The 23244-nt window shown below is 38.8% G+C and overlaps 1 protein-coding gene across 1 annotated transcript in view; it reads right to left on the bottom strand.

Moving 5' to 3' along the window:
- IRAK3 (interleukin 1 receptor associated kinase 3) overlaps positions 1-23244 on the bottom strand; it is a 76364-nt gene that overhangs the window by 27179 nt on the left and 25941 nt on the right. The window contains exons 2-8 of the mRNA XM_021091960.1: positions 18742-18924; positions 13697-13761; positions 13015-13069; positions 11365-11516; positions 6358-6422; positions 2197-2311; positions 1361-1479 (exon numbers count right to left, since the gene is read on the bottom strand). Of these exons, the coding sequence (XP_020947619.1) occupies positions 1361-1479; positions 2197-2311; positions 6358-6422; positions 11365-11516; positions 13015-13069; positions 13697-13761; positions 18742-18924 (754 nt within the window). The remainder of the gene's footprint in view (positions 1-1360; positions 1480-2196; positions 2312-6357; positions 6423-11364; positions 11517-13014; positions 13070-13696; positions 13762-18741; positions 18925-23244) is intronic.

Below are 23244 nucleotides of genomic sequence, written 5' to 3'. Positions count from 1 at the left end.
AAAGGCAGAGCCTTTTAAATTCAGTCTCCCCTGTTATTCAGCAAAGGTGCATTTAGCTATCTTGGGACTGGTTCATGATGAAGGGCACATAGGAAAATTCATAGGGGGAGTTTGCTACAGGGTATCCGCTCTGTCTGAATGATTCTTTATGTCTGCTGAAGAAAAAAAGACGGAAGATGTTGCTTCTAATTTTTCATGTTTCCAAAATGAACACTGAATGGCTGCTTCGCTTGTGACCAGTGAATACATAAAGCTAGGAGCCAGTAGGCTCAGTGGTAATTGCAAGACACTAGAGACTCAGGGACAGAGAATTTACTTTATTTTTGTCTTTTTAGGGCCACACCCACAGCATATGGAGGTTCCCAGGCTAGGCGTCCAATCAGAGCTGTGGCCACCAGCCTAAGCCAGAGCCACAGCAACTGGGGATTCGAGCCGTGTCTGTGACCTACACCACAGCTCATCACAACGCAGGATCCTTAATCCACTGAGAGAGGCCAGGGATCGAACCCACGTCCTCATGGATGCTAGTAGGGTTCGTTAACTGCTGGGCCATGAAGGGAACTCTTACTTTATTTTTCTCTTTTTATATTTTATTTTTGTCTTTCATCTTTTTAAGGACAGAGAACTTCAATTGCTGGTTACTACGTTATCTTGTGAGGAATTCCCCATATAAGCCAATTAATTTTTCCTTAGACTTCGGGGTTTTGTTTTGTTTTTTTTTTTGTTTTAAGTGAGATGAGTTCCTTTCACTTGGCTATGATGTATACTTAATAAAACACACAAAACTGTCTTATTCATTAATAATTCCCAGAGATAATACCAACTTTCCCACTGGCAATATAAATGGAGCTGTAAAATGCAGTAGGCGCATTTTCGTGAAAAAGGTGAGATTTTAAATGCTTCAACGAGAATTCTTTTTTTTTTTTTTTAAAGATTTATTTTTGTTGTTGTTTTGTTGGTTTTTTTTTTTTTTTTGGTCTTTTTGCTATTTCTTTGGGCTGCTCCCACGGCATATGGAGGTTCCCAGGCTAGGGGTCTAATTGAAGCTACAGCTGCTGGCCTACGCCAGAGCCACAGCAACGCAGGATCCGAGCCACGTCTGCAACCTACACCACAGCTCACGGCAACGCCGGATCATTAACCCACTGAGCAAGACCAGGGATCGAACCCACAACCTCATGGTTCCTAGTCGGATTCGTTAACCACTGAGCCACGACGGGAACTCCGAGAATTCTTAACACACACACACACACACATACCAGGGCAACTACAGACAGAAAACAGGGTGAAGTCTGACTCACCTGTGATGATGCAAGGGACAGAGGGATCAGGGGGAAGCTACAGCTCTGGGACCATTTACCTTGATACACTGCCACAGATGACGGAGCATGGTTCCCTGCTGTGCAAGTACTGAATGGCTTTGGCTGTTCCTATTAATACACTGATGCGGACGTGCCAAGACAGTGGGGCTGTGTTATCCTGAAAAGACGAAACTAGTTGGTTTGGTTGTATTTTCTGAGTAAAAACCACAATTGTACTCAGTACGGAGAAATATTGCCAGAATTAACGCTGAAGATGAGGTGGGGAGAAGTAGGGGAACCAACATTTAATGAAAATAATAATTTGAATGTTAGCATAATTGAAACATGGCTAATAAGATAACTACGTTTAAGTCCTTAAATAAGATTTTAAATGACTTGTGGCATGACAGTGTGGGTAATTGAGAACAATCAATTTTTATTCTCAACTTGGCTGAAATTTAACCAATCTGGAATCCATTTTTAAATTTATCTTTCAGAAACATCACAAGAGAAACCATGGCATTTATTCAACCTCCTTCTCTGTAAGTAGTCTGTATCATATCACTTTTGTGTGTATCTATACCACATCAAAGTGGTACTTTGTGTAAAGTTATGCCAACCAAAATTATCTGGGAAATTATCTGGATGTAAATTCCTTTGAGATATCTATCAGCAAGATAAAGACCCAGCAACTCTTTTGACCACCATGTGGCACAATACACAATAGTTCAGGTATTTACGCAGCCTTCTAATAGTTAAGAAATTAATCCACGGAGAAGACCTCTACTTCCTTGGGAACCCACGGTTGGCTGGCCCTGTGGTTCTCTCAGAAGGTTTCAGCAGCTCCCCCAGGGCTTTAGAGGGTCTCAGAGGCAGAGTAATGGATGTGACTTACTACACACTGTAATCTGTCAAAAAGGGATCCATTCCTCATATACGGATAAACCAGGCAAAACTTCTCACTCTTCGTAAAATATGCAACCAACTCCAGAATGTTTGGATGATGAAACCTTGAAATAAAAGATTTTAAAATCCATCAAACTGTTTACTCAAATAGGAAAGGAACAACATCCTTTTTGGGTGAGAGGTAAGATGGGCTGAGGAATAGTTATAAAGCAGAATACAAATTTGGCCAAGGGAGAAGGAATTTCACCAGACACGGGACACAGATTTGCCTTCCAAATTGGTCTAAAGTGTTCTAACAAGTACTAGCCAATATCCAAATATAAAACAGAAAGTTTAAGAAAGTAAAGAGTTCTTCGGATTTGGGGTGTTGGGAACTTTACAACACATAGAAATAAATTGATATTAATACATTTTTATCAACATGAAACCCAATACAACTTATTTATTACATAAGATGAAGCAACTGAAATTACTCACTCTATTGCTTTGGGTATACATGTGTAACTAAAATCATCAAAACAGAAGAGAACACTTCTTTCATTCATCCACTTATTAAATGCTACTATGTCAGGGACATACTAGCTGCCAGTCACTCAGCTAAAAGACATCCAATGCCTTCACAAAGCTTGTCCTACTACCTAAAATCCATGTGACTAGTAAAGTTTAATGCTGAAAAACAAATCACTGATTTTTAAATCGCAGAATTCTATGTCAGTATCACATACATTTTTCAGGTTCCTTTTTAAAATCCCTATCTCTTGAGTCCAGGTGTCATCACGGCGAAAACCAGTGGAACCCAGATAACAACTATGAAACATAAAACACCTGTAATTCACACATACTATGAACTCAGCTCAATGCAACAATTATTTGTTTAACACTTCCTATGCTTTAGGCATGCTTGGGGATATTAAAGCAGATAAAGCTGCTTTTTAAAAAATAAATGGTTCTCTATATAAAGTCCTATTATTCATTTCTTCAGTAGCAAAACTTACTTATAAAATACACGCACGTGTATACACACACACACACACACACACATACACATACTCCTTCTGAGTCCCAATATTTCTCCTTCCTCAGTAAAGGGAGTGTGTGTGTGTGTGTGTGTGTGTACGTGTGTGCTTGCAAACATAAACACACATACAATGTTTTAAGCAATGCCCTTAATATTAAACCAAAAAACTCATCCTCAGAGCTCAGCTAAGATGTTTTTCTAAGAAGCCTACTCTGCTACGCACCCCCCAAATCAGCATTTCCTCCTCCCTCAGCCCCCTTTGATTGCTTGTCTTATTATTTAACTTGCTGAAATGTGTGCTTCTCTCCTAGTCCCACTTCAGACAGTATGTTCTAAGAGCAAAAGGCTGCCTCTGACTGACTTATTATTAAATGTCTGAGAAGAGAGAGGTTTGAGTACGACGCAGGAAATAAATTGGATCTTGTTTAAAAAAAAAAAAAGTAGGCTCTACCTGTTTCCTCATCTGCAAAATGGAAACAGGAGAAGGACTCACCTCACAGGACTATTGTGAGAGTTAAAGAATTCATGCATTTGAAGTATTTGATATAGGCCCTAAAACTAAAAATATATTAGCAATATAAATGATAATGACAGCACACCAGGAATATTCAACATCACTGAGTTGTTCATTCCCTCTAAAATAATACATAAATCCCTCAGCAGAATAAATCCAAATGGATCAGATATATAAATGTAAAAAGCGAAACATAAAAGTACTTGAAAAAAAAATGGCAGAATTATTTTATAACCGCTCAGTGGGGAAGGACTTTTAAACTACAGTATAAAACCTAGAATCTATAAAAGAAAATATAGATTAAATTCAATTACATGAAAACCATTTCCAGAGTTCCCACTGTGGCTCAGCAGGTTAAGAACCCCACTTAATCTCTGTGAGGATGCGGGTTCGATCCTTGGCCTCCCTCAGTGGCTTAAGGATCCAGTGTTGCCACAAGTCGTGGCGTACTTGGATCTGGTATTGCTGCGGCTGCAGCACAGGCCAGCAGCTTTGGTTCTGATTTGATTCCCTAGCCTGGAAATTTCCATATGCCACAGATGTGGCTTTAAAAAAAAAAAAAAGCCATTTCCACATGGCAAAAACTAGAATAAGCCAAGAAAATCTGGTAAAAAATTATTTGTATCTCATAACATAAAAACAGGACTAATTTTCTCTAATATATAAAATGCTCTTACAAACCATTTAAGGAAAAAACCCAACAGCCTAATTAAAAAAAGGCAAATAACATGAACAGATATTTCAAAGAAAAGGAAATATATTTTAATATATATTAAGATATATGAAAAGTTTCAGTCATCACAGAAAAAGAAATGTAAACGACACCGAGAAACCATTTCCACTTAGCAGATCAGAAAAAATTAAAAAGAATAAATACTATGTTGGCAAGACTATGGGGAACCAAGCACTCCTATATGACTGGTATAAGCATAAATAGGTAGAGCTTCTACTGGAGAACAATTCAGTAACATGTGACACATATAATCATTTGACCCTGTGATTTCATTGATGAGAAACTTTCTTAGATATACACCAACAGGTATGAAATAACATATATACAAGGTTTTTTTGTTGCAGCATGTTTTTTAAAAATAAAAGACTATGAAAAATGTAAAAATCCATTAACAGGAAAATGGTTAACTAAATTACAGCATGGGGAGTTTCATCTGTGATGCAGTGGGTTAAGAATCCAACTGCAGGAGTTCCCATTGTGGCTCAGTAGTAATGAACCCGACTAGTATCCACAAAGATTTAGGTTCAATCCCTGGCCTCACTCAGTGAGCTGTGCTGTAGGTTGTAGACATGGCTCAAATCTGGCGTTGCTGTGGCTCCAATTTGATCCCTAGCTTAGGAACTTCCAAATGGTGCACATGCAGCCCTAAAAAAAAAAAACAAAAAACAAAAAAACAACACTCCGATTGCAGTGGCTCCGGTCTTTGCAGAGGTGCAAGTTCGATTCCTGGCCTGGAGCAGGGAGGTAAAGAATTGGGTGTTGCCAAAGCTAAAGAGTAAGTTATAGCTGTGGCTCAGATTCAATCCCCAGCTTGGGAATTTCCACACAATGCAGGTGTGGCCAAAAAAATTTACAGCATGGCACACAAAGGAATACTAAAATAACCAAAGTAAACACTGTATGCATGCTATTTCTTGCATAAGAAGAGAGAAAGAAAAAAAAAACCTATGCACTTATACATAAAATAACTCTGAAAAGATATACAAGAAACTGATAACTCTGTGGTCTTTGGGAAAATCGGTTAGGTGGCTAGATGAAAACAGTGGAAGAAAATCTCTTCCTGGTTTACCCTTTTGGAATTTTGAAGTGTTTGAACTTATTTCTTCATAAGCAAAGACATGAGGCTTTAATATAAAGATGTTCATATTGCAATTGTGATTTTAGTTTTTTGTTGATTAAATGATAGAGTAAATTTTTAGGTTTAGCCTTCAATGTTTTGATTTCTGGTCTTAAGTATAAAAGGAGAGGATTTAGGATAATACCCCCTCCCCCCATATCACATATTGGTTTAGAAAACATCTGAAAAGAACATTTTCTATTTGTAAAGGGTGATGACTGAACTCTATAGGGTTAGGGGCCTTCCACGAGGCAGGCTGCACAGCTGCAGATATGAATATATATGAAAATGAAGTCATTTTAGTTTGTCTCCAAGGACTCTCAGGCTCGTGAATGAATTCCCAGAAAATAATCTGCACATCAAAAGCACTGGATTTCTTTGTCTAAAGCTCTCTTCCAGAAGAGGTTTATACTGATGAAAGTTCCTTGACTGGAATGTCTTGAAGAAAGGGGGGGAAATGGCAAAATATATACAAGTCTAACGTTCGACGATTTACTTTACATTCAGTCGTGTTAGTCACACATGATTTAACCCACTTCCTTGTGACAGTTTCTCATTAAAACATGTTCAAGTACATTATGTAAATGGTCTATTTTAAAATGTATTCTAAGGAATACAGTAAAGCAGATGTCAGAAATTTACCCAATGTTCTAACATCCAACCTGCATTTATTAAATGCCAACCATGCCAAGCTCTGTGCTGTAGAATCAAAGATGAACAGAGATGAAAACCAGGCACACGGGGAGAAATCCCAGGCAATATACTCACAGCAGTAAAACTTCAAGCTCAGATAAAAAACTCTTCCATTGTTTCTTACACTGCATTTTCTTTTCCTAAATATCACACAGAAAAACAAGAAAAAAAATGAAGGACAGGATTTCTCTATTTCTGGGATTCTTTTTTTTTTTTTTTGTCTTTTTGCCTTTTCTAGGGCCGCTCCCGCGGCACATGGAGGTTCCCAGGCTAGGGGTCGAATCAGAGCTGTAGCTGCCGGGCTACACCTCAGCTACAGCAATGCACGATCCGAGCCGAGTCTGTGACCTACATCACAGCTCACAGCAACACTGGATCCTTAACTCACTGAGTGAGGCCAGGGATCAAACCCATGTCCTCATGGATGCTAGCTGGGTTTGTTAACTGCTGAGCCACGACAGAAACTCCGTATTTCTGGGATTCTTAAACTAGGGTAGAGTCTTGCTGAAACTAGACAGGCATTTGGTATAAACGCATATGACTATTATTCTGGGGAGAAGACCCTTAGCTTGTATCAGACTTTCAAAAATCCACTAACCCCAAAAGAGTTTAGAACCACTGCTCCTGAATTAGAAGTTTTTCATGAAATGTATCAGGTTGCCATAGTTGATATTCAACATTGATATTGAATGCTATACTGAACATAAAATATTTGGAGTTTCTGACATGGCTCAGTGGTAACAAACCCGACTAGTACCCATGAGGACGTGGGTTTGATCCCTGGCCTCTCTCCGTGGGTTAAGAATCTGGCATTGCCATGAGCTACACTGGGGCGATGGCATAGGCCAGCAGCTGCAGCTCCAATTCAACCCCTAGCCTGGAAACTTCCATATGCCCTGAGTGGGGCCCTATAAAAGAGACAAAATAAAATAAAATCCTTTTTTAAAAATAAGATATTCACTTCTCACATTTTGTACATATTTACATGAATTCAAAAATATTTTATGTATTCAGAAACTTCCCACTTGATCTCAAAGAATCCAGGTAGTGATAGCTATATTCTGGTCAGAAGTGATTTCAATAGTTTGGTATTTATGACTTGGGTCATTTGACTGTTGGCTCGAGTTTACCTTTGCGTTCACTTTGAAAAAACAGGCCAACTAGGAACTCCTTACTTCAAAGAAGCTTCAGAAGCTATCCCAGTGCCTGATTTAGGAATGAGTTCAATAATCTTATATGGAGCCCCTGTGTCTCTGGCCCTGTTCTCCATGACTTTATACACCTTACATCACCGCATGTCTCTGAATCTCAAATTCCTAACTGCCACTATGACAGGGTTAAAGTAAGGGTGCTCCCAGGGCCCATCAGTTATAAATTTCTACCTTTTGCAAACTGCTAGACAGGGCAGAGTTTCTAAAGCTCTCTGTCCTCAGGAATAAAGCAAGAGAAATTCAACAGGAATTCTGGAAAGCTATTTTCCAAGTGAACCCAGGGAGTTAGGAACAAGAAACTAGGCCAACAAATCATTTTCAAGGATCACATTATGAGAACTTATATTTTAAAAATCCACTATCCTGGGAGCCAAGTGGATTGGATCTCAGGCCCATCTCTTATATTATTTGTGACTTTTTGTCACTGACCCTCCCTCGGGTCCTGGTTTTCTTAAAGGGTTAGTTTTTGTATTCATGCCAACCTAGCACTCTTGCTGCTCAAAGTGTGTTCTATGACAAGGAACAGCAGCTTCTCTGGGAGCTGGTGGGAAACGCTGAGTCTCAGGTTCCTAACCAAACGTGCTGAATCATAATATGCACTGTATGATTGCCAGGAGATATGGTTTTTCTCTTTCTGATTTACTTCACTTAGTATAAGATCTCCAGTTCCATCCATTCAGAATGGATGGGCAATGGGCGCCTACTGTGTGCGATTAGGTCACAACAGAAATTGAGGAGACATTGTAAATCAACTATGCTTTAACAAAAAAGAATATCCTAAGGGGTTATGAACATTAAATCTTATTAAAAAAAGAAACGATACATGCACCCCAGTGTTCACTGCAGCACTACCTACAGTACCCAAGACATGGAAGCAACCTAAATGTCCATCAATAGATGAATGGATAAAGAAGATGTGGTACGTACACAATGGAATATTACAGCCATAAAAATGAATGAAATAATGTCATTTGCAGCAACATGGATGGAACTAGAGATTATCATACTAAGTGAAGTTAGGCAGACAGTGAAAGACAAACACCATATGATATCACTTAAATGTGAAACCTTTAAAAAGGATATAAATGATCTAATTTGTAGAAGAGACTCACAGACTTTGAAAAACTTATGGTTATCAAAGGGGTAGGTGGTGGGGTAGGGATGGACTGGGGTTTGGGATTGGCATATGTACATTGAGGTATATGGAATGATTGGTCAATGGAGTGCTACACAGCACAGAGAACTCTACCTAATATTCTATGGTAATCTATGTGGGAAAAGAATCTGAAAGAGAATGGATGTGTGCATATGTAGTATAACTGAATCACTTTGTTGCAGAGCAGAAATTATCATAAACTTGTAAATCAGCTATACTTCAACAAAACTTTAAAAAATAGAAAAAAAGAAAAAAGAAAAAAAAAGATCTCCAGGTGATTTGGATGCACAGCTCGTGCATTTCCCAGTTTCAGTCCCTTCAAGAAAGGTTACTGAAGTTAAGGTCCCAATGTTACAAAACCATGTTTCTCGTTAAAAAAAAAAAAAATGTTCTATGGCTAAAGATTCACTAAATTATCTCGTTTTTCCTGGTGTGTTTGTGTGTGTGTGTGACTGCACGACCTCTTGGTCTTGGGTAACTCTGTTACCTTCTGTCTTTTTACTAATAGTGAATAGCAACTAAATTCATGAAAAGAGCATATGTGTTTCATTTAATTCATCCCACAAACATTGACTGACTAACTGCTGTGGGCCAGGCCCTGTAATAAGGCACTGTGATACAAAAATAAATAAGAGCTCTTTAAAGAAAACCATCCAGTCCACTGGGAGAGAAAGAGGAAGAGATCATTATGATGAGACAGTGCTATTTTGCTCTACACAGAGGAGGGTCACCAAAACTAACCTGGAGGGGCCAGAAGTGATCAAGGAAATGATCACTGTCTTTGGGTTGGGAAGATACGGAGATCAAGAGGCAAAGACACCCCATTCTGAAACCAGACTCCTAGAAAGAAAACTCCCAAGAGGGAGTATGAGTTGGCAGCAGGTACAGAGAAGAGGAAAGTAGACAGATAGAGCCTTTGGAAAGGTGGTCTAGGGCTCAACTGTAAGAGAATATATAAATGGGGCCAGGGACACCCTGGTCCTGAGAACCTTGCTTCAATTTTAGCTACCTCTAGAGTAACCACATTCTTTTTGTTGAATAGTTGTAGCAGGAGATTGTTTCATTTCTTTATTAGACATTGATCTTTATAGGAATTTTGAGATGTCTATATAGAATTGGTGGGGCAAATACAACTTGAGGAAAAGGACAAATTTTTTAAAAAAAGGCCCTGTAATCTAAGCTGCAAAAGAGGAGCCCCCTTAGATTCCTCCTTCTCGGCAATTTCCCCAGTTCTGACAGATCAACTAGATTTGCTCTACTCACCTCTTAGACAAAGGACCCTCTCCTTGGCCTCTGCTCTACCTGCACTGGCCACACATCTGAACCACCTGGGGGTGCCTGCTGCTACCACTCTGACCTAACCAGACACTTCAGGGCTCAGTTCTTAGAAAGCTTTCTGGGTGACTATTATGCAAGTGGAGAACATTGGTTTCAGCCCGATCCACTTCTTAGGCTACACATCTGTAACTACTCCTCTACCAGGTCTTTCTACCTCCAGTCTGGTTCTTGACTGTCTTTACTCCAATGGCCCTGCCAATGCCAATCTATCGTCCAACCCGTAATCAAAGTAACACTTCAAAACACAAATCTATCCTTTCACTCCCCTACTTAGAAAACATCCATGAACTTGACCTGTCTTTCCAGTATCATCTTCTGCCACTACATTCCCACCCTCCCACACTGAGGTCTACTCCACCAAATGACATGTTATTTGTAAGATGTATACTTTCATGCTGGCACCTCTAGGCCTTGGCACCTGCTCTCTCTTCCAACAAGAAAGTATATTCCCCACTGCCTGCTAGAATTCTCATTATCCTTCAAAATATCCAGCTGAAAGATCACTTCCTTTCATCCTTTGTTTATTGCAGAAATGTTTATTAAGTGGTTACTCTGTGCCAGGCACTCTTCCAGGTGCTGGAGGTACTGCTCTCTGGCTATCTTTGATGTGCTCCCCTGACTTTTTTGGGCAAATCTCTGCTAAAGTACTTATCACACTTCAATTTAATCCTTTCTCTACTTTTTTTCCCCATAAGACTGGGAGCTCCTAGAGGATGCTCTATTCATCTTTACTCAGCACCCGGACCATAGAAGAAATTTAATAAAATGTTTAATAATTTCTGACCAACACTGAAGAACAGCTCGTTGTTGGGGGGGGTGGTGAAAACCTATCTCCTCCTGACCCCTGGGTCAGACCCCCAATACCCTTTCTGCAGGATTCTGGCTGCAGTCACTCAGCTGTGTTCTAACCTCCTGCTCGGATTGCTGCCTTGCTGCTCCTACTTGAAGCCTCTTCTTTCCCACTCTCCTGCGACTGAAGACAACTTATAAAGCAGCACTGAATACCAGCCTGGCTAAGCCCGTGAAGCTGCCTGGAGAGGGCACTGCCCAGCCTAAAAAGCCAGGAAAACTGGAGCAGACCAGCACAATCCGATCATATTAGGCAAAGTCCCAATGGTCTACAAGGATTTTCAGAAAAGACTTTCTCAGGCCACACATCTGGGGAGCGGGAGGATTTAACGTCCACATTCCTCCAAGACAGGCATTCATTTCTCAGTCATTTCTCCAGTCACCTGAGGTCATATATCTTATTTCCATTTATGAAATTTTATTTTCAAGTACACCGCCTTTCAATGTTGATGAAAAATGACACATTTTAATATGAAATATGAGCAAATAAATGGCATCAATATCCTGTGATAGTAATTCTTTCCATACCTGTTTAAATAATTTAATGGCATATGTTCGGTTTTGGATTTCCACTCTGTATACCTCAAAAATTTCCCCTTCTCCGATTAAAAAGTCTTGGTGGAAATTTTTGGTTCCTTCTATGATGTTCTGAAAGCTGATGGAGGACTTAAGCAATATTCCTTAGGAAAGAAAGTAGAGAGACGGTAAGTTACCTTTTCTCTTTTTAAGAATCAATCATCATTACACAGAACCAAGACTTCCATATTAGAAACACACCAGAGCCCAGTGGAAAGTCAGCATCAAGAAAGGCCCCAGGAACCAAAACTGAAGCCCACCATGTGCTGTCTGTACATTTACTTGGGCCTGGCTCCCACTATCCCACAGAGCAAATGGCTTTTTAGATACTCAATCAAAAACACTGTGATTGTCTATCACCCTTCCAGAGACCAGCCAGACAACTTAGTTGGGAAAATTTTCTATGATTCTGTTTCTTTGTCACTAGATCAACAGACGGCTATTGATCCTCTACGCACCTAAAACCAGTAAAAGAAATGACAGAAGTAGAAATCTTAATATGACCAAATAATCTTCTCTAAGCATGACTGGTAGAATCATTTTTCACAAGCTGAATCCTATAAACGGCTAACTTTCTCAGAGTAAATCAGGAAGATGCTTCAGCTTCAAAAAAAAAAAAAAAAAAGAAAAAGAAAAAAAAGAAAATCATCTAAAGCAGAGACTGAGAGGAAACATTTCAAAGGTAATCAAATACAAATTCAAAGGGAAAGGCCTGGTTAAATCCTTCAGAGACCGATTTAGGCTATATTTCCACATTTAATGTTTGATTTAGACCTTCTTGCTAAACCTTAAAGGACCATAGCCTTATCTAACTTTTCTAATATTTTTTGAACCAAAGAAGCATCAGATCTTGTGGTGAAGATTAGGCAAGACAGCCTTAAATAGCCATTAAAGTTTATCGGAATGATTCCCAGGTAGAACTAAATTATTCTCCCTATTGATAAAATAGGAAAACTGGTGTGGAAAATAAATTATTTTCACAGTAATCTTCAGCACTGTGCTACAATCATCTCTAAAGACTTCTCTACAAGTGCTACGAAAATTTCTAGAACTATATAAAACCCAACACAGTTTTTAAATGTCTTCCTATGACACATAAAAATAGCACGTCATGAAATTCTCCTAAGCGGAGGGCCCACAATTATGCTCTGTATTAGTCAATGAATTTTTTTTTTGTTTTTTGTCTTTTTAGGGCCGCACCCACGGCATAAGGAGGTTCCCAGGCTAGGAGTCCAATTGGAGCTGTAGCTGCCAGCCTACACCACAGCCACAGCAATGCGGGATCCCTAACTCACTGAGAAAGGCCAGGGATTGAACCCACGTCCCCATAGATGCTAGTTGAGTTCATTAACCACTGAGCCATGATGGGAACTCCACGTCAGTGAATTTTTAATATAACAATAATATATCATCCATTAGACCTATGTGTCAGTCAAAATTGAGAATATTTTGATAGCTATGAAAAATTTATCCTGCACCTGCATATTAATGAAGAGTCATTATATTTATTGGACATTTCTAAATTCTACTTAAAGGAATTCATGAATTCACTTAAAGGAAAGAATGATTTAAAGAAAAGTTGTTTTGGTTTTCTTTTTTTACCTTTTTCATTACGTTCAGGAATAGGAGCATTAGCCACTGTGACATTGGCTATTTCCTAAGAGAAGAAATACATATTAAAGTAATTCAATTTCATAAGTCTGGAAAGAATAGAACCTCAACAGAAATCCAAGGCTCCCCCTGGGACTACAGAGTGCAGTAGGGTGGAATCTAATTTAGAAGAAAGCTAGTAGAAAGCAAAGCTATTTTATTTTATTCAATACTATTCATTGCCATATATATTTAGGCTTTCCAGACCAATAGTAAAAACTCAAGTATCAATGTCATAGTCTGTTACAGTCAATTTTCAGTGACCTCTAGTCCTGTAAAAATGGTCACTGCTAATGTGCTTTAACAATAACTAACAGTAACATGCAAAACACCAATGCAAACAGGAAAACTAAAAGCTGAGTTAAGATAAAATGCATAACTCAAGGCACTCTTAAAAAGTTCTAAGTTTCACCTCCGATACATCACTGAGAAGAGAGAGCGCTTAACTTTTCAAACATTTATGACCCTCCAATTTCCTGAATCCCTAAATAAATAAAGAATAATGAGAGAAAGCTTCCCTGGCTTTAAAAAGGTGCCTGCAAATACAGCATTTTTCTGCCTGATAACTTCATTCCTTATGCGCTATTAGACATGCAACACGCTTCAAGGGTCATTATCGATGCACACACTCTACCTTGGATAACACGTTTGGGAATCTTTTTCCCTGATGATTCCACTCTGAAGGATTCAAGGCTGCTCCTGAAAGAGAAATAGGGGAGCTAGATACAAAAAATGTCATGCCCTTAATAAACATTTTTTCCCTTTCTTACACTGTGAAAATAAATATCTTGCTATTAAAGCTCTTTTCTAAAGCTCAGTTTCATTCCCACTGAATGGCTATAAATTTCCATGTCTGAAACAGCTGTCTAATGATCAAGTACATAAACATACCTTTGTTCACTTAAAAAGTAAATACCTATCTTAAATTACTGTTTGATATCATTAAAAATTGTAAAGTCTGAGAATTCCCACTGTGGTGCAATGGGTTAAGAATCCGACTGCAGTGGCTTGGGTCACTAACAGAAGTGCAGGTTTGATTCCTGGCCCGACACAGTGGGTTAAAGGATCTGGCGCTGCCACAGCTGTGGTGTAGGTTGCAGCTGCAACTCAGATTCAATATGCTGTGAGTATAGCCATAAAATTTAAAAAAAAAATTTTAAGTATGAAGGAGAGGGAGTTCCTGTTGTGGCTCAGCAGTATGAACCCAACCAGTATCCATGAGGATGTGGGTTTCGATCTCTAGCCTCACCCTGCAGTGGGATGAGTATCCAGCATCGCTGTGAGCTGTGGCCTAGGTTGCAGATTCAGCTTGGATCCTATGTTGCTGTGGCTGAGGCGTAGGCCAGGAGCTGCAGCTCTGATTCAACCCCAGCTTGGGAACTTCCATATGCCTCATGTGCGACACTAAAAAAAAAAAAAAAAAAATAGCATGAAGGATAAAATTGACAGAAAAAAACATTATCAGTTTTTTTGCACATGTATTTAAAATTTTTTCAATTATGGAATTATATCTCTCTGGGTTAGTTTACTTTTTATCCCATTTTATGCCATAAGGTATTAAAGATGAGGTGGCATGTGATCAACCACAAATACTCACCATCCCATCCCATTACTTCTGTCCGTTATAGTTCTGTCTGAACTAAGGAAGTCTATGTACCTTCTTACAAAAAATTAAAACTCTGCAATACTTTGCTGAATTTACTTCTGACATTTTTTTCTTTTTCATGGCCATACCCACAGCATATGGAAGTTTCTGGGCTAGGGGTCAAATCAAAGCTGCAGCTGCAGGTCTATGCCATAGCCATGGCAACACCAGATCCGAACCACATCTGTGACCTGTGCTGCAGCCTGCAGAAATCCTGAGTCCTTAACCCAGTGAGCAAGGCCAGGGATTGAAATTGCATCCTTATGGAGATGATGTCAGGTCTTTAACTTGCTGAACCACAATGGGAACTCCTACTTCTGACATTCTGATTCAGACTTTAGAAAAGTTTTATTTCATCTTCTAGTTTTCCTTAGATTATATTCCTTTTTTTCTTTAGAGTTTCTTCTAACATATCTTAAGATTATTTTGCTTAAAAGTCTTGAAACAAAATACAATCAATTGGAGTTCCTGACGTGGCTCACTGGGTTAAGAACCCAACATAGTGTCTGTGAGGATGCAGGTTTGATCCCTGGCCTCACTCAGGGTTAAGGATCCAGTGTTATCACTATCTGCAATATAGGCTGCAGATGTGGCTCAGATCCAGCCTATTTGACCCCTAGCCCTGGGAACTTCCATACGCCACAGCTGCCACCTTAAAAAAAAGCGGAAAAACAAAGAAACAAAAAATCCCACATGATCAGTTAAAAACAAATCTTGAGCAACACTATAAACCAATTAGACCTAACAGACATCTATATAAAACATTACATCCAAAATAGAATATACATATACTTTGCAAGTGTACATTGAACATGCTCCAGAAATGATCATATGTCAGACAATGAAATGAGCCGCTATAAATTTGAAAGCATATTCTCTGACCACATGGAACGAAAGTAGAAATCAGTAACAAAAGGAAATCTTTCGGAAATTAAGAAATACATGGAATTTAAACAACAAACTCATAAATAACCAATGAGTCAAAGAAGAAAACACAAGCAAAATTAGAAAATACTTTGATATGAATGAAAACAAAAACAACATGCCAGAACTTAGGGCATGCAGCAAAAGCAATGGTTAAAGGGAAATTTATTGTTGTAAATACCCACATTTTAAAAGAAGAAAGATACCAAATTTTTTTTAGGGCCACACCCATGGCATACGGAGGCTCCCAGGCTAGTGGTCAAATGAGAGCTGTAGCTGCCAGCCTTCACCACAGCCACAGCAACACAGGATCTGAGCCACATCTGCGACCTACACCACAGCTCACAGCAACACCAGATCCTCAATCCATTCAGCAAGGCCAGGGATCGAACCTACGTCTTCTTGGATGCTAGTCAGATTTGTAACCACTGAGCCACGAAGAGAACTCCAAAGAAAGATATCAATTAAGCAGCCTAAACTTTTGCCTTAATAAAAAAAAGAGAGAGAGAGAACTAAACTTCTGCCTTAAGGGAGAAAAAAAGAATGAAGCAGCAGGAAGCAAGAATTGAATTGAAATAAATGAAATAGAGAATTAAAAAACAGAAGGTAAAATCACTGAAACCAAAGTTGGTTCTTTGAAAATATAAACAAAGTGGATAATCCTTTAGTTAGAATGAAGAAGGAAAGAAAGAAAGAAGACTCAAATTACTAAAATTAAGACGACTTAACTACCAACTTTCCAGAAATAAAAAGAGTTACAAGGAAATACCTTGAACAACTATTTCTCAAAGGACTAAATAAATGATATTGATAGATTTCTAGAAAGGCACAAACAACCAAAACTACTTCAAGAAGAAATAATAATAAACAATCTGAATGGATATGCAACAAGGAAAGAGATGTAATTAATATTTTAAGATTTCTCATAAAGAAAAGTACAGGCCCAAATGGCTTCACAGGTGAATCCTACCATTTAAAAAAGATTTAACAAATCCTTCCAAAACAGAAGAGGAAGCCTTATTCTTTGAGGCCAATATTATCCTAATATCAATGCCAGACAAAACATCACAAGAAAACTGCAGACCAATATTCATCCTGTGAATATAGATGTAAAAAATGCTCACCAAAATATTAGCAAACCAAATCCAGAAGGATCAGATACTATGACCAAGTGGGATTCATTCCAGGAATCCAAAGTTTGCTTAGTGTCTGAAAATCAATCAATGTAATACACCACATTTTTAACACAGACAAAACCTATAAAATCCAACAACTTACCATGATAAAACCCTAAGGAGAGATGAAAATTTCCTTAATTGGATAAAGGGCATCTGTGAACAACCTACTGTAAACATCATGTGAATATTTTCCCCTTAGACCAGGAACAAGTAAAGGATGTCTGATTTTGTCACTTCTATTCAACATTATACCAGAGGTTCCAGCCAGGGCAATTAAACAAGAAAAAGAAATAAATATCCTGAAAAAGGTGTTATTGTGCAAACAAAATTTGAAGTTTGGGGGCTGAAAAGGCACTGAAAGCCATTGTCCTTTTGTTGCTCATAAAGAGAGAGACAACACCTGTAGACAATATGACACTGTCATATAAAATGGAAGATTCAAAGCGGTTCTCCTAAGAAGCCAGCAGAAAGCTGCAAATTTCACATCAAAACTAGAAGACAATTGATGATCATTGAGATACACAGCAAATGGGTTATGTAAGGACATGCTTGCCAGAAACGTAATGATCAAAAGTAAAGAATCTAGTTTCTTGAACAAATTGATTATGTCCTGAGAGCTGAGGGAATGTTTTATGGATGTGAAGAAACCACCCAGTGGCAGCCACCTGAATTGCAGGAATAGTGCCTGGGAGGAAATACAAGGTCTTTCTCAGTAGTACTCATACGAAAATTCAAATCTACAAATTGATTTCTGGAGGTTGGAATATAAAAGGCAAAAAAAAAAAAAAACTATAAAATGAAAACCACCCCCTCAAAATGAAACAATTTTAAGGAAAGGTAAACAAAAATAGATTATTTGGAAAACCTAACTGTTCATGGCTGGATGTTCCCTGGTGGCCTAGTAGTTAAAGGATCCAGCATTGTCACTGCTTCGGCACAAGTTTAATTCCTGGCCCAGGAACTTCCGTATGCCACAGGTACAGCCAAAAAAAAAAATAATAAAATGAAATAGAAGTCAATCCGAAGCTACAGTTTTCTAGTAAAATCTCTCAGGATTTCTCCTTTGTGTGTCCAAAGCTTCTATGGGTGATGAGGTAGAAGCCTGAATGGAAAAACATATTCTCAAAGAACATGTGCGTCTGGATGAAAACACTAAAGAACAAGGATACAGATATAAAAGAAATTCTAACCTAGGAGCCCCGAGTGTATAACATAAAACCCAAGATCACTCAAGATCATTCTTATTGAAGTGAATAAGCCAAAAGTGGAATAAACAGAACAAGTGACGTTAGGAGATTATTTTTACTAACAAAGAATGAACTTTATGAGCTTTACTTATCGGGTTACTCTAAATGTAAGGCATGATACAGCAACAGAAACTGAAGACAAAGAGAGAGAAGAACCAGCCCACTATGAAATGGACAGTAAACAAGAAAAACAGTATGAGAGGCCATGGCAGACAAACAGCAATGAAAATAACAGAGAAATCCTGTGGTTATTCTGGAGATATCATTTTCACTAAACCACAGGTTGAAAAATCCAATTATTTTACCTTTTAGTCAGAAGGTAAAACAAATTAAAGTATTATTTATAGTTTACTCATATTGTGGTTCTGATTATGACTCAGAGTTTCAGTTTTGGACAGAGAGCTGATTCTCTTAAGAATGAAAAAATTCTTTAAAGTGTAACTTGTAAATAAACATTTAAAGAAACAGAGGGATACAAAGGAACGTATTGTGTGAGTTAGGCAATGAGAAAAAAAGTGTCTCACACAAAAACTGAAGCCACAAACACCCCTTCAGATAAAAGCCATAGGTAAGCAATCAATGACATAGAGCAGGACCAGTCCATGTCTTGGATAAAATACAATATTTACAAATTACAATTCAAATAAAATGGACTAAGAGCCACATCATAAGAATCAATGATTACCATAATTTGCAATTAAATGGATAGCTCGATGATGTCCCATCTCCTGGAGAACCTGTAAAAGGTCACCGATGGTCTTGTTTTTCTGCGCCCAGGACCAAAGCAATTCTCTTGTTCCGCTTTTACCTTGGTCTACATATTTTTCAATGTGACGAACATCCAGCCAGCTGCTTGAAAGTCGCTCCGCTGTGGAAATTTTAATAGGAAGAACCAAAGAATAGTTTACTTTTACTAGACTCTGTTTTTATGAAACTTATATATTTTACTTCACTTTATTTACATTTATTTGAACTAATTTTAGCAGGTACTCCTCACCCAGCTTCCCCTATTAACATCTTACATAACACAGTACAATGATCAGCCCCATGATTATTAAACTGTAGACCTTATTCTAATTTCACCAATTTTTCTACTGATGTCTTTTTGCTGTTCTAAGATCCCATCCAGTTTCCCACATTGCAACAAGTAGTGGGAATCTTAGTCTCCAGTCGTCTGATGTTCCTTGGTCTTTCCTTATCTTACAGGACAGTGAAATGCTATTGTGTCCTGGGTGCACAATTATCAAGAGGTTCATGATGTCCATGTCTTATCACTGGTAATGTTAAACTTGACACCTTGGTGAAGGTGGTGTCTACAGATTTCTTCGCTATAAAAACATTATTAGTAACTAATAACTATGCTGGGGGAGGTACTTTAAAACAATGGAAATATCCTGCCTCTCAGATTTTGCCCAGAAATAAGTGCACCTATCCATGGTTCTTGTTCATCATAATTACTACTGTGGAATTTGCCTAATGGTGTTTTTCTATTCCCCCTTTTTCCTTCTGTGTTCATTAACTGTACTTCTTCAGTAAGAAAATGCTATCTCACTTCTGGAAAGACAAGATGAGGGAGTAGGACTCTAGCTCTACTCCTCTGATGAAAACACCAGAATAACAACTAATTGCTCAACAACCATCAACAAAATAGACTGGAAACTACCAAAAAAGATATCCTACACCCAAAGACAAAGAAGAATCCACATCAAGATGATATGAGGGGTGCTTTTGTGATATAAGTAGTCCCATACCCACAGGGTGGGTGACCAACAGAATGAAAAATAACTACATCGCAGAGGTTCTCTGAACCCCATGTCAGGTTCCCCAGCCTGGTGGTCTGGCATTGGGAGGAGGAGCCCCCAGAGCATTTGGTATTGAAGGCCAGCAGCGCTTATGCACAGGAGCTCCACAGGACTGGAGAGAGACTCCACTCCTGGAGGGTGCTCTGGGTCCCAGAGCAAAGGAGGGACTCCATAACAATCTGGGTCAGACCCAGGTGCCAGTCTTGGAGGGTTATCTGGGAAAACAAGGGGCAGCTCTGGCTCACTGTGGGGGCAGGATATTAGAGGCAGAGGTCCCAGGAATATTCACTGGTGTGAGCTCCCCTGAATGCTGACATTTTGGAACAATCTGGCCCCACCCATTGGGGCTGAGAAGCCCTAGGCCAAACAACAAACATGTTGGGAACACAGCCCCACTCATCAGCTGGTAGGTTACCTAAAGTCTTCCCAGGCACACAGGTGCCTCTAATCACACCTAGAGACAAACCCCCACCCACCAGAAGGACAAGTCTCAGCTCCACCTACCAGTGGTCAGGCACTAGTCCCTCCTGCCAAAAGCCCCTGTATCAACTTCTCCCACAAGGGGGAGACACCAGAAGCAAAAGAGGCTACAACCCTGTAGCCTGCCAAAAGGATACCACACACACACAAAAAAAAACTATACAAAATGAAAAGGCACAGAAATACGAGCCAGATGAAGGAACAAGACAAAATCCTAGAAAAACAGCTATGTGAACTGGAGATAAGGAACCTCCATGAAAAAAACTTTAGAGTAATGACAGGAAAGATGAGCCAAGATCTCGGATAAAAATTGGAGGCAAAGATCAATAAATTACAAGAACAAAGAAATAGGTTTAAAGATTAGACAAGCAAAGATGCAAAATACAATGACCAAAATAAAAAACTCCACTAGAAGGAAGCAATAGCATAATACAGGAAGCAGAAGAACAAATAAGCAGGATGGAAGACAGACTGGTGTAAATCACTGATGTGGAACAGAATAAAGAAAAAAGAATGAAAAAAATGAGGACAGTCTAAGAGAACTCTGGGACAACTTTAAATGAACCACCATTCACATTATAGGGGTGACAGAAGGAGAAGAGGGAGAGAAAGGGCTATAGAAAATATCTGAAGCGATAACAGCCAAAACATCCCTAACATGGGAAAGGAATCACTCGCTCAAATCCAGAATCACAATGAATACCACATAGAAGAAACCCAAGGAGGAACACCCCAAGACACATATTAATCACACTGACCAAAATGAAAGAAAAGCATATATTGAAAGCAGATAGGGGAAAATAACAAAATAATATAGAAGGGAATCCCAAAAAAGTTATCAGCTAATTTTTCAGCACAAACACTGCAGGCCAGAAAGGAGTGGCACAATATACTTAAATTGGTGAGAGAAAAAAACCTACAACCAAAATTATTCTACCTGACAAGGCTTTCATTCAGAGTTGAAGGAGAAATCAAAAGCTTTATAGACAAGCAAAAGCTAAGATTACTCAGCACCACTAAACCAGCTTTACAATAAATCCTAAAGGAACTTCTCTAGGTAGAAAAGAAAAAGCACAAATAGAAACAAGAAAATTACAAATGAGAAGGCTCACTGGTAAAGGCAAACATAGAGCAAAGGAAGGAAATCATCCACACACAAATATGATACCAAAACCAGCAACTGTGAGAAGAGGAGGATACAAATGCAGGATATTGGACATGTTTTTGAAATTAAGAGACTGGCAACTTAAAACAATCCTGTGTGTCTATGTATCACACATACTCCTATATCAAAACCTCATGGTAACTGCAAACCAAAAATCTACAATATACACACAAACAAAAAGCAATCCAAACACAACAATAAAGATAGTCATCAAGCCATGAGAAAACAAAAGAAAAAGAAAAAAGACCAACAAAAACAAACCCAAAACAAATAGCAAAATGGCAGTAAGAACATACATATCAATAATTATCTTAAATGTAAAGGTACTAAACCAAGAGACACAGAGTGGTTGAAGGGATACAAAAACAATATTCATATATGTGGTGTCTACAAGAGACTCACTTCAGGGAGTTCCCTTTGTGGCTCAGCAAGCCCAACTAGGATCCATGAGGATGCTGGTTTGATCCCGGGCCTTGTTCAGTGGGTTAAGGATCCAGCATTGCCATGAACTGTAGTGTAGGTCACAGATTCGGCTCAGATCCCACGTTGCTGTTGCTGTGGCTATGGCTGGGGCTGGGGCTGGGGCTGTGGCCAGCAGCTGTAGCTCCAACTCAACCCCTAGCCTGGGAACTTAAAAGTTTAAGACCTGAGGCCTTAAAAATGCAGCAAAAAAAAAAAAAAAAAAAAAAAAAAAAGGAGAGAGAGAGAGACTTACTTAGGCACACATGCAAACTGCAAAACTGCAAGTGAGAGGATGGAAGAAGATATTCCATGCAAAAGAAAATAGAAAAAAGCTGGAGTAGCAATACTCATATCAGAAAAAAAAGACTAAAATAAAGATGGTTACAAGAGACAAAGAAGGTTATTATATAATGATCAAATGATAATTCTAAGAAAAATACATAACAATTATAAATATATAAGTACCCACCATAGGAGCACTTCAATATATAAGGCAACTGCTAATAGCCATAAAAGAAGAAATCGGAGTTCCCATCATGACTCAGCAAAAACGAATCTGACTAGCATCCATGAGGATTCAGGTTCAATCCCTGGCCTTGCTCAGTGGGTTAAGGATCTGGCATTGCTGTGAGCTGTGGTATAGGCTGCAGCTGCAGCTCGGATCTGGCATTGCCGCGGCTGGGGTGAAGGCCGGCAGCTATACCTCAGATTCGACCCCTAGAGTGGGAACATCCATATGCTGCAGATGCAGCCCTAAAACGAAAAAAAAAAGGAAGAAGAAGAAATCAACAATCACACAATAGTGGGAGACTTTAAAGCAATGGACAGATCATACAGACAGAACATCACCAAGGAAACACAGGCCTTAAATGATGCATTAGACTGGGAAGGATTTAAGAGATATTTATAGAGAATTCAATCCAAAAGCAGGAGAATACACACTCTTCTCAAGTGCATACAAAACATTCTTTAGGACAGATCATATTCTGGGCCACAAATCAAGCCTCAGTAAATTTAAGAAAAATGAAATCATATAAGGCATCTTTTCTGACCACAATGCTATTAGACTAGAAATCAAAGACAAGGGAAAAAACTGTAAAAAAAAAACCCCCACAAACATATGGAGACTAAACAACCAATGGATCACTGAAGAAATCAAACAGGAAACCAAAAAATACCTAGAGACAAATGACAATGAAGACAAAACAATCCAAAACCTATGGGGTGCAGCAAAAGCAGTTCTATGAGGGAAGTTTATAGCAATACAAGCCTACTTAAG

This window comes from Sus scrofa, chromosome 5 (genome assembly GCF_000003025.6).
Source record: "Sus scrofa isolate TJ Tabasco breed Duroc chromosome 5, Sscrofa11.1, whole genome shotgun sequence".
Taxonomy (NCBI): domain Eukaryota; kingdom Metazoa; phylum Chordata; class Mammalia; order Artiodactyla; family Suidae; genus Sus; species Sus scrofa.
This window is presented reverse-complemented; position numbering and strand designations above follow the sequence as displayed.